General features: G+C 34.5%; 1 protein-coding gene across 9 annotated transcripts in view; it reads left to right on the forward strand.

The window, feature by feature from the left end:
* Positions 1 to 14,270, forward strand: part of LOC129727768 (sodium/potassium-transporting ATPase subunit alpha) — a 182,397-nt gene extending 168,127 nt beyond the window's left edge. For all 9 annotated transcript variants that reach the window (XM_055685945.1, XM_055685926.1, XM_055685936.1 and 6 more), the window contains 2 exons: positions 11,442 to 11,674; positions 11,751 to 14,270. In XM_055685945.1, coding sequence (XP_055541920.1) covers positions 11,442 to 11,674; positions 11,751 to 11,871 — 354 coding nt within the window. In that variant the 3' untranslated portion in view covers positions 11,872 to 14,270. The remainder of the gene's footprint in view (positions 1 to 11,441; positions 11,675 to 11,750) is intronic.
* Positions 14,271 to 14,884: the final 614 nt, after the last annotated feature.

Genomic DNA, 14,884 nt, shown 5'->3' on the forward strand with positions numbered 1-14,884 from the left:
GGCAAATTTTACAGGAAAATAACTAATCGCCCCGAAGAATTATAAGCGAAACTCGAATTACAGAACTTTCAAGAATGAAGTCATTAAAAAAATAAAGTCAAATTTTCTCTGGGTTTAAGCAACATTTATTTCTAAGTTTTTCATATATATCTCCGGATATGTTGTTTCAAATGACATTCTAAAAATCGCATAAAAAATAGTCAAGGCATCAAAAAATAGAGTAGTGAGAGGCCACAGTAACATTCAAGCAAAATCGAAACATTCGAGTAAAATAAACTGGTAACATTGTAAGAACTTGCAGCATTACTACGTCAGCTGATCACACAAGAATAACAATCTACCTGTTCGGAAAACACAGGAACTCAACGAAACAGAACCTAAAAAATGTAGTTGTGGTTACTAGGATGAATTTGTTCTGTCGAAAATATTTTAACGTTTGTCTGAAGCTGTAAGGAAAAATGTGTTCAAGAACGATGTTCTTGTATAGAAATTACCAATACAAAGAAAGGTAAAACATTGTTTCTTTAGAGATAAAGGTTACAATTGGATTACAGAAGAACATAAAGGGTTTTTCAATAAAAGCGCTACGAACGTAGACCGACAGGGACAGCAAACGACCCCATATTTTTTTCCGCTCTCGACATTTCTTTTCAGTAAGGTTCGTCATCTCTTAATTCTTCTCCTAGACGCTCAATTGTTGATCTGGTGGGGCGATTATGACGATCATAAATTGGACGTAGAGCTATTGAAGTTGAGGTCACTGACTTTGAATTTCGGTAGTAGATTTTATTATATTTGCTCGACAAAATACTACAAGATATACAGCCCTACAGCCCCTGGTCCCCGTGGTTCTGTGGTTAGCGATGTCGGTCGGTTAGCTCTCCCACACGGTTGTGATATCGGGTTCGATTCCCGATCAGGTCGAGGAACTTTTCGAGCTGAAAATTTTCTCGACTCAGCACTGGGGCACGGTGTATCGTTGTACTCATCCTACAACATGCAAAATGTGCCGAAAACAATATCGATAACGGATTCTCTCAACTAATCTAGTTGATCGAGACCGAGCCCTAGGCGTTGTATAAAATGGTGACGTAGGACTAAATGTATATATTATATGCTGCGATAAACTGTTCATAGGCAACACCACCGTTTATATTTGATGGTCGTTATTGTAAAACTAACGATGCATGAATACATGAAAATTTTACTCTAGTAGTAGTTGTGAAAATTCTCATAACTCTTATCTTCAAGCATCTATAGTTCTGAAAAGAACCGATTCCATAATCTTCAGTTTGAATTTGGACTACAGAACGCTGATGATCGCACCACCGGTAACATTGAATATTTTGCTTGACCGCGCATAATAAAGTTTGCTCTCCGCTGTGCCCTCCAGTAGCTGTGCCAGCTAAATATTCTGCAGCGTACGATGGTAACTGTTTCTGCCGTATGAAAAATAAAGGTCACATGCTCCGCAGTGCCTAGAAGTTGACTCGTATGCAGCTCTCGTTTCTCAATGTCGCGTAACAGCTATACTCCACTCGCTGTTGTGTGACCTAAACTGGAGTTAAATTTTCCACACGCAGTATTCTGTATCGAGTTCAGCGTAGATTTTTGTCATGAGGGCGTGGCCACGCAGTTTCGAGAAAGACAAACGGAACAAAACACTTTGTTGAGTCAAAATATGTAGACAGTGGAATCTATTCCGTCCATGTTTTTGTTATCCGTGCTCGGGAAGCAAGCCAATAGCGAGGGAAAGGTATGGGAAAGCTTGACCTTGGAACTTTTCACCTTTTTTCACCATTAAGCAGTAAAGCAACAATGTTAAACATAATATCAAACAATTGTTACACATTTAATCTATCCACCGACATGTTAATGACTAAGATGCATTAAGTCGTTCGCTTGCTATAATCGTTTGGAATCTGACGCAACATTTGCCAGTTTTATTTTAAATTTCACAAAATGTAATCTAGTATATAAAACAAAGACGTAGTCCTACGTCAAAACACCCTCAGCGTCAGCGGTGCTTCGAAATAATTTTCATACCGAAGGTAGGAAGAAAAGACAAAACACTACCTAAGACTTTCAGGCCCATAAACCTCTCATCTACATTCCTGAAGTTGGTGGAGAAAATTGCAGATAGTAATATCCGCAATGAGTTCCTTAAAGATTCGCCATTACACAATGATCAGCACGCTAACCAGCCTGGTAAATTGACGGAAACTGCTCTTCACGGCAAAGTGACTTTTACCGAAAAGTCGCGAAAGTATCAAGGGATGGCGCCATGCGCTTTTCTTGATATTGAATGCTCTCGAGCAGAGAAATCAGCTACATTTGGAGATACTTCAATCACTGTCTCAGCTACAAAAGGCTGTCCACAAGGGGGAGTCCTCTCTCCACTTTTCACTTTTTTGAGCGAAAAAGAAATTGTCGAAATCGATTTTTTTGAAACCAAGTGTCTTAGAAATGTACAAAACTGACCTGATGTTGTCTAAAAAAAAAAAAGAAAAAAATTCTTAAAAAAAAAAACTTTCCAGGGGAAGTCTTCCAGATTTTAAACTTTCTGACGTTTAAAAAGTCGATTTTTTGAAGAATAATTATTAGAGACAGCACCAGATCTCTACGATTCATACATATCTAAGACATTTAGCATAAAAAAATCGATCATCGGAAATTTCATTTTTTTTTCATCGATCAAAAAAGTTAAAATTTGACGGCTTGAGGTACGACTTCCCGAAGCGCGATTACAAAGACTATGTTAACTTTCAAGAACTTTGCCAGAGACATATTGCAAAGGTCGTTCTACGTGCTAAGATAATAATGACCGCTCGAAATCAAGTCGGTTGTAACCTACTTATTTCGCTACCATGCGGCCGTCGATGTTTTTCCCACGGGAAACAAGGTGTCTAGTATCAGCAGTTTATTTCAACGAAGGAACATCGAGAAAGTTTTTTTTAGACAACGCAAAAGAAGGCTGCTTCTAATGGCTGTCTGCAATGTTGCATATTCAATTTTAAGGGGCTTTTTGCCGCAAACCGATAGCTTGCTTCACAAGTACAATTTAGAGAAACAATGTGAGACAAACTTGTAGTTCCCAAGTGGTACTACAAGTTTGCCGAATAGTGCAATGCTCCAACCCTTATGCCTGGAGCGCCCATACTCAGTCAATATTCGCGGTGAAAATTTTGATATTCCCCGCGAATAGTGGCTCACACTTTTGGCATAAGAGTTAGAACATTACTTTCTACGTTAAACTTATAGCATTTCTTAAGGGCTACAAGTTTACGTACGTCATGTTTCAAAATTGTACTTGTGGAGCAAGCTATCGACATGCGGCCAAATGAATTGAATTGACACCCCAAAATGTAATATGCACCTTGCCTATCTGCCTGTGAGAAAGGAATTGAAAGACTATACCTGGTACTGGGAAGGAGGCTGCTGCACTATTGAACTGTAATTTTCATATTTTTTTTATTTTCAAAAAGACAAAACTTTTGATAATTCAAAAGGTCGATTTCCATGTCATACCATAAACAACAGCTCGAGTGTTGTTTTCTAACTGACCTATGACTAAACTACGTAACGGTACATCCAAACAGCACGTGCGTTGCACGGTAAGCGGCATCGCTAAAGAAAGCAAATTTTCTTACTTTTTTAAATATTCTCCCACATTCATACTACGCAACCCGTATTAAAAGTGAGTAATGTGAGCGCACCAAATCACTGTTTGTCATTGATTTAGGTTAGGTACCCTCTGTCTTCAATATTCTCAAAGTTCAATGTGTTATGAGAATATCCAATGAACTAACAAATCCGAAAATTTTTTTTATATATTTCAAATTTCCTTCAAATTTCATCATCCAGAATATATAAAATCAAACATAGTAAGAATATAAATTATAAGCAAATCGAAATAAATTTGACTTCATTTCTAAAAAAGGCTCTAACTTGAGTTTTGCTCATAACACCTCTGAGCAAGTAATATGGGTTTCATGTAAAATTATTTTAGAAACATGATGAAATTGTTTAATTTGAAATAAAAATACGCTCGTTTGTCGGAAATGCAATTTAATTTTTTGAATGCAAAATGGCAACCGCTGTAAATTACCAGTTTTTTGGATTTTTTGACCGGAGATACAAAAAACCAAGAGAAAATGTGATTTTATTTCTTAAAAATTCTGTAACCCGGGTTTTGCTTTTGATCTCTCGGGGTGCTGAGCATTTCTCGTGTAAAATTGTCCCAGGAGCACGATGAAATTTTCAAATTTGAAAATCGCTTGAAATCGATATCGTATTTAAAGTCCTTGACTAATTTTCTCTAAAAATAATATACCAGTTTGTTTGTAGGTATTATGTAAATATTTGTGGTTATAAGGCTGATACAAATTTCGAACTCTTTTTATGTCCAAACTTATCAAAGTTAGCCAAGGGGAGAAAGAAAAAACAATGACACCTAGACGATAAAAAAAGTCTTTGATGAAAGTTTGTATACAAGATAAGACGTTTGTAACTTGCACTCAAATGAATGTTGAAAATAATACTTTGTTATTACTATGAATCATTTTGCTTGCCTTTGGATGACACTCTCGCTGCCACTGGACTTGTTTGTTGCCAAATTTATCATATACGCTGTTTAAAAACCAATAAAGTCAGGTTTTTTTTACGCGGGGGATACGTACCTCGTAAAAAAAACCGCGTGAAAAAACCGCGTTAATTCGAAAATCCGCGTAAAAACCCGCGTTAATTCAAAAATCCGCGTAAAAAAACGCGTTAATTCAAAAATCCGCGTAAAAAAAACCTCGTAGAAAAACTGCGTAAAAAAAACCTGACTGTATCGTTAACAAAACGACTTGATCTTTTTTTCTTTCCCTTCCAAGTTTCAAGATTTTTGAAGGGGAATTTGTAACGGCTTTTGACGAAAAATTGCACTTTTATCAAAAAAGGGGAACGATGGGTGGTCCAATCGTCACCAAAGCTGTAATTTTTGCATGGTGATCTTGTATGAAAAATTCTCTAAAGTTCGAGCCCAATCTGAGAAGGTGCTTGACATGAGCTATTTACAGTTGACAGGAGTGACCCACATGCCATATTCTGAGCTGTTATCTATTTCTAAACTCCAAGTTGTGTTGTGTTGCGTTCTGGTTTTAGTTTTTTTCCTCACTTTATTCACATTTTGTCTTTTTTGTTGTTGTATTTTCTGCATTTCCATATATTTTCACGGCAAATTTTTCATTACATTTAATTTCGGTTAAACAAATTTTGTCTGCTGTTGTCGTTTCTTTTTGTGCTTTAAACTTTTATTTTGTATTTCTCAAAGTTTTTACTCATAATTCTATCAATTTTTAATTGTATTTTTTTCTAGTTTTAAATATATTTCTCAAATTTTTATTTCTATTCTAGTGTTTTGATTCATTTTTATCTATTTGAATTCTTAACTTTTTATTCGTTTTGTAATTTTACCTTTTTATTTGCATCATTTTGCATTCTTTTTAGCTTGTTGTCTTTCTGTAATTTTATAAATTGGTTTCATTTTTGTCATCCAGTAAAATTCCATTTCATTTATTTGTACATATTTTGTTGTGTTTTTGTATTTATCCTTTATTTTGGATTTATTTTATGGTAAATCTTATTTTTGGCACGTTTACATCTCTAAAATTTTTATCATACATATTTCATATTTTCGTTTGGTTTGTTTAATTTTTGTTTGTCATTTTCTTCAATGAGGACCTCGGAACTCTGAGAGGTCGAAAAATAATAAATTTTCGTGATTTTTTTTCTGGTATTTAGGGTAAGGTGAAGTTTTCGGGTACTTTGGCTATTGATTAAGGTATACAGTATTCACCCGATTATATCAGTACTCGATTTTATCTGCCCCCGATTTTATCACCTTTTTCACCCGATTTTATCATCATATAACATTTCATCAAAAAAATGTCAGTATGAACTGATTTTCTATGTAGATTCAATAGTTTAGTACTTTTACACAGATCTGTGTAGAACAACATCATTCTGGATATAGTTTTCATTGAAAACTTAACCATTGCACAGTGTTTTATTTTGGCGTTTTCGTTCGATTAATTGAATAGTGATTCAAGCCATAACGTATATTAATATATTTTTTTAGGCTATTAAACAACGCATCTTTTGATATAGAAAAATGGGTGATCAATGCACCTAAAAGTTAGATAGAAAATTTCCTTCTTCATTTGATTGAGATCGACGCATAGTATCTTCAGCAAATCTCTTACATATTACGACCCATATGAAGTTTGCTTTCAAAAGGCACTAAAAACCTTAATTCTCGTTCTGACTTTTTCCCACATTTTTCCGAATTTTCAAACCTTCTACAAAGTTATCAGCCTTCTAAATATGCATGTTTTTGCAAAAAATTATTAGGTTTCATTATTTTCAGGGGTATTTGCACTTCAACCATCTCCAAATCTCGCATTTTTTTACAAGTGGCAGTCACCGATTTGTTTTCTTCTGTTTTCTGTTTGCGGTTGAATGAAGAAAAAGTAAAAAAAGTCTCAATTTTCATGTGTTTCAAAATGTATTGAAGAGATATTTTGTGAAAGGGCTATCAGTTAACCACGTATACACATTTAGAGTCATTTCTGATCTCTCTTCCTTTACCTTAGGAAATAGCTGAAAATCACGAGAAAGTATTTTTTAAGCTGTTTGAGAAATGTATGACACTAACAGCTCAACTTCATAGTTTTATGCAAACCCTAGTACCTAACCTACGAACTAGTAGTGAAATTTGTGTTTCACTCATATGAGGGCCCTCCCTTCCAGAGGAGGGAGGGGTGTCAAGTTACCATTGACATATTTCTTACTCCTTAAAACCTCACCATGTCAAATTCCATTTGCTTGATTATTTTTCAAGTTAAGCAGATGTTAGTGTTTTATTTGTATGGGAGCCCTCCCTTAAAGAAGAGGGAGGAGTCTCGAGCTACTCTAATAACCTTTTCCGGCCTCAAAAACGCCTACATACAAATTTTCACGCCGATTGGTACAGTAGTTCCCACGTCTATAAGGATCAGAGAGACAGGCAGACAGATAGAACTGCTTTTTCATATAATTAGATTTCTTGTAGTAAGGCCGTTACAAATTTTATTTTCATTTTTTGTGTTTATGGGGGGGCCTTCCCCCTTCAAAAATCTTGAATATTGGAAGGGGAAGAAAAAAAAGAGGCCTAAACCGTTTTGTTCATTTCCTTGGTTAGCAACAAACAAGTCAGGTGACAGCGAGAGTGTCGTAGAAAGGCAAGCGAAATGAATAATAATAATAATAAAGTGTTATTTTTCAACGTGTTTTTGAGTGCAAGTTACAAACGTCATAACTTGCACACAAACTTTGATCAAAGATATTTCTTTTTTTTTCGTCTCGGTGTTATTTATTATTTGCCACCCCCTCTGCTAACTTTGATAACCTTGGACATAAAAAGAATTCGAAATTTGTATCAGCCTAATTTGAATCGCTGATTTTAGGTATTAAATTATTGGTTTACCTTCTTTCATAACAAAATATTAATGAAAACAAAATTTCCCGATTTTATCACCCCAAACATCATCAAGGGGGTGATATAATCGGGTGATCACTGTATTTGAAGATATATTTTGCATGTCGTGGGTGCAAATATAGTGAGTATTACGCTGTTGGCTGCGTTGTTCTCGAAAATATGTTTTTTTTCAACTGGTGGTAAGTTTTCCTCAGCATCTATGGAATCGATTTGGCTGATTTTTTTTTCAGCATGTAAAAAGGCATACGTTTTATTCAATGCGTTGCAGCTTAGAAACCGCTGGTTGTATAAGAACACTGTTTGAGAATGAGTTGAGAGAAAGTTGTAAATTATTGAAATATCAATTTTTTGGGAAAAACAAAAAAAAACAAATTTCCTGCATGGCGCATTTCTTACTAACAGCAACGAACCGACATTACTTCCTCGAGGTACAACGGAAGCAGTTGATGCTAACATTCTTCTATCATTATCCACTGACACTTCCACAAACTTTTTTCAATAGAATTTTGTGGTTGACAAAATCAAATGCCTCCTTTGAATTTCAATTATCGTCTTATCGATAAAAAAGCTGTTGCACAATATTTCTGCCCCGAAGTAATTTAATTCACAAATGTTTTTTCAGTGATAACATCCTTTATTCTATTTAAGGACATTTTCTTATATTTTATGACATTTGTAAACAATCGTAAAATTCAAATATTTGGCTGTTTGTATAATTAAATTCAATAGCGTAGCCAAGGGGGGGAGGTAAGAGTTTAAACACCCCCCAGAATATTTGTTATTTAGCTTTTTAAGCTTTAACTGCTTCTAGACACGACTTCCGCAAATGCAAAGCAATCTTTCAGACCTTTACCAGGGACTTGTAATGCGGAATTCTCCGTACGTGCGGATTCAAGCATGTTGCAAGATTGATTCGCTTAAACAAATTCTACTAAAATTCTGAAGAAAAACAATTTTCTTTTTCAAATTTTTTGAGTTGGAATTCTGCATGGGATCTTTTTCGAGAAGACAAAACTTTTCAGGTAAGCGGCATCGCCAATGATAGCAGAAAAATACTTCATTTCCGAAGCAGTTCTCTCTCTTTAATATTCTCTTGCACCCATTCCATTACTGCAACGCAACCCGTATTGAAAGTGAGTGGTGTGAGCGCTACTGTTTCTCTAATGCCGTTTTGTAACATAATAGTAATTGATTCAGGTAACTCCCTGTATCTCAACTTGCCTCTCTCTCCAACACTCTCAAAACTCATTTTTTTTTCATCAACTCCACCAGCGGACGGAATTTCTGACTACGCCGTAGAATAGCTTGAAAATGTTTCCTTTTTGTCATTTTGTTCAATTATCGTATGTTATTTTATCGTGCTTTTATTATTATTTTTATTTTACTATTCTCACAATTTTAGACATTTTTTCATTTTATTTTTTGTCACTTTTCAACTGTTTATCAATTTGACTATTGTCATTTTGTTACTAATATTTTTTCTATCGTTTTTGTTCTTATTTTTTGCCATTCTTTTTTTCTTTGTTTTTGTTCATTTCTTCTATTTATATTCTTCTTCTTTCTTCTATTTATATTATTCATCGTTTTTGTTATTTCACTTACGGTTTAATTCTCACTATTTTTTCTTGTTTGTAAATTCTGCAATATAACTGTTTTTTATGTTGAATTTTTCCTAACATTTCGTTTCGGTATTACTCTTTAGCTCTTATAATCATTGCCATTTCTGAATTCCTGAAACCTTTCTCAGAATTCTGTCACTTCTCTAAGGTTTGCTTATTTTACTAGTTTTACTACTAATTTAGCTATTGTTTCGATCGTTATATTTTTCAGTTCATTCTACTTTTACCCTTTTTATTTTTTTTTTTGTCATTTGTTTTCTTTTTTTTTGTTTTTTTTTTCGTAGTTTTCAGCTTTGGATTTCTGTCGCAAACTTTTCACTTCGATTTGACTTTTTGGCAGCATTTTCATTGTTTTTCTTTTCCTTTAATATGGTTTTATTATAAATTTTATTTTATCATTGCTTATTTCGTGGTTTGTGTCTATTTGCCGGTTTCTAGTATTGCGTTCTTTTTTTAGCGTTCTTGTAGTTTTTTTCGTTTATTTCTTTTTGAATCATATTGTTTTTTTTGTCGTTTTATCATATTTGCAATGATTTATATTTGTCGCATTCAACCGTATATTACAGTTTATTATACAAGAAACCGGCAAATAGACACAAACCATGAAATAAACAATGATAATATAAAATATATAATAAAAACTAAATTAAAGGAAAAGAAAAACTATGAAAATGCTGCTGAAAATTCAAATCGAAGTGAAAATTGTGCGACAGAAATCCAAAGCTGAAAACTACGAAAAAAAAACAAAACGAAAAAAAGGAAAAATGACAAAAAAAAATAAAAATGGTAAAAGTAGAATGAACTAAAAAACATGAAGATAAAAAAAATAACTGAATTAGAAGTAAAACTAGTAAAATAAGCAAACATAAGAGAAGTTCATTTCTTTATTTATTTTTTATTTATTTCAATTTTTTGTGTTTGTCATACTCGATTATTTTGTTTATGTAACTTTAGCATTTTTTTGCTTGCCTGCCATTATTTTATAATTGATACATTTTGATTATCTTCTCGCTTTTTTACCATTTGCCATAGTTTGAACTGATATCTATATTCAAACTTGTCATACTGTTCTTTTATCTCCTCTCTTGGGCATTTGTTATTCAGGTTGTTTCTTATTCTTAGAACTATTAACATTTTTTACATCTCTCATTATTGTTATATCTCGTTTATCTATTTATTTCACGTTGATGTTTTGAATTTGTTTTCTTAATTATTTCTCGAATACACTCAGTTTTGTTGAATATTTTTAATATTCCGTCATCCATGGTTTTCATTTTTATGATTTTTAAGTTTTGTCTAAATAATTCTATATCCTATTTTTGTCATCTAGCTTTTGTCATTACATTCAATAACAGTTATATGTCGCCCGTTGTTGTCGCTTCTTTTTGTATTTTATATTTTTTTCTGTACTTCCTATAACTTTCACTCATAGTTTTGTCATTTTTCTGTTGCAATTTTTTTTATATATTTATTTCTATATTTTTATTTGTATTCTTTTATGTTATTTCTCTTTTTTCCCTGGTTTCTTCTCTTTGTATCTCTCATTTTGTTATCGTTTTTCTCCTATATAATTTAATCAAAACGTAATTTTACCTATTTATGTTACATGGTTTTTTTTCTGTTACATCATTTTGAATTCTTCTTGTTTATTGTTGTTTTTCTGTAACTTTAAAAATTTGTTTCGTTTTTATCACATTTTCCACCACAATTAATTTAATTTTTTTGTACAACTGTTGTCACTGTTGTCAATTATCTTAATTTTTTTTTCAGAGTTCTCATTCTTACATTTTTTAAAAAATTGATGTTTTTGTCAAATCCCAGTAGTTTATTAATTTTACATTGTCATGTTGTTTGTTTTCCTCCTTATTTCTCGTTTGGTATGTTTAATTTTTGTCTTAGTGTTTAATTTTTGCATTAGTGTTTTTAGTTTTCTTTATTGTTTTTTTCTTTGCATTTCCACAATACGTAATCGTTTATTTGGTTTATTTTTTGTCGAATTTCTTATTTTCATTTAATTCTATTCACTTCTAAATTTAAATTTCATTGCTGCATCCAATTAGTACTTTAATTACGTAATTTTTGCAGTACAATAAAAAATAATTAAGTTTTTATTTTTCACTAGAAAAATATCTATGTGAATATCTCTGGGGAACGAAAATCAGGTGGATTTAGATCGAGAGAAATTTAAGGAGAAATGCTTTTTGGAAAGTTATTCTAATAAAAAGAATTCGTTTAGAATGAAAAATGCAATCAATAATTTCGAAAAGTACTTACCTAACTACTGCTTTTTTTTTTTGCAGACCTATCGTGACCGCAAGACGCTCGAGTTCACCTGTCACACCGCGTTCTTCGTGTCCATTGTCATTGTCCAGTGGGCCGATTTGATCATTTGTAAGACCCGCCGTAACTCGATCCTCCACCAGGGCATGAGAAATTGGGCGCTCAACTTCGGTCTTGTGTTCGAGACGATACTGGCCGCCGTCCTGTCGTACACGCCCGGCATGGACAAGGGCTTGCGCATGTACCCACTCAAGTGAGTATCCTCTCCTAGGTGCTGGCTTATTAACTATGAGCTTGATTAATCATGGTTTTTATCTTCTTTTCTTTAGATTCGTCTGGTGGCTGCCAGCCTTGCCGTTCAGCTTGGCCATCTTTGTGTACGATGAGATCCGTCGTTTCTACTTGAGACGCAACCCCGGTGGCTGGTTAGAACAAGAGACGTACTACTAGGTCAACAAATTTATATTTAAAAAGATTAATTAAAGAAGAAAAAACTGAGAAAAGAAGGTAAAAACAACAGTGAAAATAACAAAAAATGAGCATTAAAAGTAATTATATTTTTTTAATTATTAAATTTATATAAAGTTATAAATTATGATTTCCAACACACACACACACGAAGAAAAGCAAAAAGATAAACATAGTAATGAAAATCGTGAAGATGATAAGAAGCAGTATCTCCCGTCCTCATCAAGTCAAAGTCCTCTCGCACCTCCGCATCACTGTCACATATGCACAAAGAAAACACACACACACATACACACAGAGACACACTAACATACCCGCCGCCATTCCCCCCGCGTGTATCATCGTTGTTTTGTCTTCTGAAAGTCTACTACACCAACACACACACAGAAACAAGTTCTCTTCTACGAAAACCAGATGCCATATATTAAGCGTGCCTAACGAAAACGCTCGCAATGTGTTCGTAGTCACTGTCGCCAGTACACAGATACAAACACGGACACTTTCACTGTGCAATCTAACACAGACACACATACACACACACTCACAGCAATTACGCATTTTTTTCGAAGTCGCTAGAGCCGTTACGTCGTGAATTAATAATTGCGTGTGTGGTAGTTTTTAAAAACCAAACTGGCATAAAAGACATGCGAGGAAGAAATCGGAGAGTAGTAGAGAAACAATGCCAATAAAAGTAGATAAGTGTGCGTTGTTAATTTCAGTACTATTTTCGGCACTCTGCGTTCGCGCTTTCCAAGAACGCACACTCTCACACCCGAAACACCGCGACATTGACACACATTTACACGTACATACACGGAGACATGGTAATAATAACAAACAAACCCTTTGCACGCGCGCTCAGTAAATGCACGTATTCCCACCTGTCCACCCCTTTCTACCCTCCCTCTTTCTCTGTCCCCTAAAACAAGCGCATGTACACACCCTCGTATCACTCTCCGCTATATTTCACCATTCTCTTATTATTAATAAATTAAAAATAAAAAAAGAAATGAAATCAACTCGTTGTTAGTTACAAAGCTAATTTAAAAAATTTAAAAATAATGATGAAACTCTAGTAGTAGTGAGAAGAATCAACAAAGAACTAAAATTTAGTAGAAGAAAACTAAGAAAAAAAAACAAGGATAAGCGCAAGGAAAAATTGTTAACGAAAGAAGTGAATATATTAGAAGAGAATAAACGTTGTTTTAATGATTGTTTTTAGTCCTCACTCGTATTTTCCCTTCCCACAAAAACATACAAAACGAAACCCCAATTATGTTGCATTTCACCATGAATCCGTTCCCTGCCCCGATTCCCTGTTCTTATTTTCTTGTGTTTCAATATCCAACCCCCGAAAAAACGACTGTTATGGTATTGTTTCTCGTGTTCTGTTCGTTTCTCCTTCCTTTCCTCCCCTGTTAGCTCGTTAAAGAGCCGAGATGTTTGTGCACCGATCAGGCGCCGCACGGGCCCTGCTGAGCTTCACCCTGGGGTGGAGCTCGGCGCGGCCACAGGCCGGCGATCCTCCCTCCCGATCGATCTCCAGCCTGCCCGAATCGCGTACGAACGCTATCACGCGGGGCGCGGTTGGTCGATTGTTAAGGATTAACCGATTAAACACGCTATTATTTATTAGTGCATAATGAAACACAAGCGAAAATTGTTGATTTTTAGCAAATATAAAGCAACAATTTCAAACAAAAAAAATTAAAAAGCATAAAAACAACACAAGGAGCTGAAAAATTCAAGCGTCTAAATGAAAAAAAAAAAAAAAAACTAGGAAGCAGAAGAAGTAAGCAACGCGTCACATAAAACTGCCCGATTGTTGTAAACTAATTAAAAAGAAGAAAAAAAGCATAAGGAAAAAGTATTTCAGCAAGAAGAAAAAAACCATTTAAATGTAAAGTGAAATACCAACCGCAGATAAACCAAGTTAGCTAAATTTAAAAAAGCAGGCTATTTGAAATTAATACCAATAAAGGAAAAAAAACAAAAGAGAAAACTCGTTATAACAGCTGTAGAACAGAACAAACCACACACACAGAATTAAATTAAGAATAAAGGAAACCAATATTTCTCTTCATCAAACCAATCTCTCACGCAGCAGCAGACAAGCAAAGTGAAAACAATACAAAGTGAAACCATCAGTGGAAGGAAATTTAAATTGAAATTAGAACACCGAACAAAACAAATCGAAGCAAAACAAAAACTAATACAGAAAAAAAACACACACACACACACACACACAATACACGCAGACTCCTTCGATAGCAAGAACCACCAACCGGGGATGAAACCAGCAGAAGAAGAAACAAAAAATCACACAGAAAAAAAAACAATTGTCAGAATAAAATCAGAACAATAGTATTTAACAAAAATAAGTCGTTGCGTGTTTTGCTGAGGCTCCGGAACGAGGAGAGAATGTTGTAGTGTGGTATCACGATCCCTTACGAACTGCACTGGTTGAGTTTAGATCTACACCAATTCATCGATAATGTTGAACTTTAAAAGATCCATGACTACCTGGACGATTGATTCGAAAGGGTACAATAGCAAAAAGGAGAAATGGAGAAGAAATTTAAGTGTGAAGCCAATTAAAACCTAGGCCCTTACAATCATCGTCAATGAACTATGAGCTTGAAAATGTCTTTAATAATCTTCTTACCGAAATCCCTTGTAGTTGATGAATTATGATCAATTGCGTTTTTCTTCTAATCTTTATCGTACTACATAGTGATTCATTTGTAGTAAATAGTTTTTAAATACAGAACTTGAACACTCCATATCCAACTATCCATGTTAATTGATTGATTACCCGGAAGAACAATGGCATGACGAACATTGCGAATGATCTAGGGATGGGCGAACGGCTCACGAGCCGTTCATATGAACCGGTTCTTAGAAAAGAGCGGAAGAACGAACGGCTCACGAAAAAGAGCCACGGTTCTTTGAGCGCACCAGAACTGATGGGTTCGCGCGAACCCGAAGTTCACCG

This window comes from Wyeomyia smithii, chromosome 1 (assembly GCF_029784165.1).
Source record: "Wyeomyia smithii strain HCP4-BCI-WySm-NY-G18 chromosome 1, ASM2978416v1, whole genome shotgun sequence".
NCBI lineage: Eukaryota > Metazoa > Arthropoda > Insecta > Diptera > Culicidae > Wyeomyia > Wyeomyia smithii.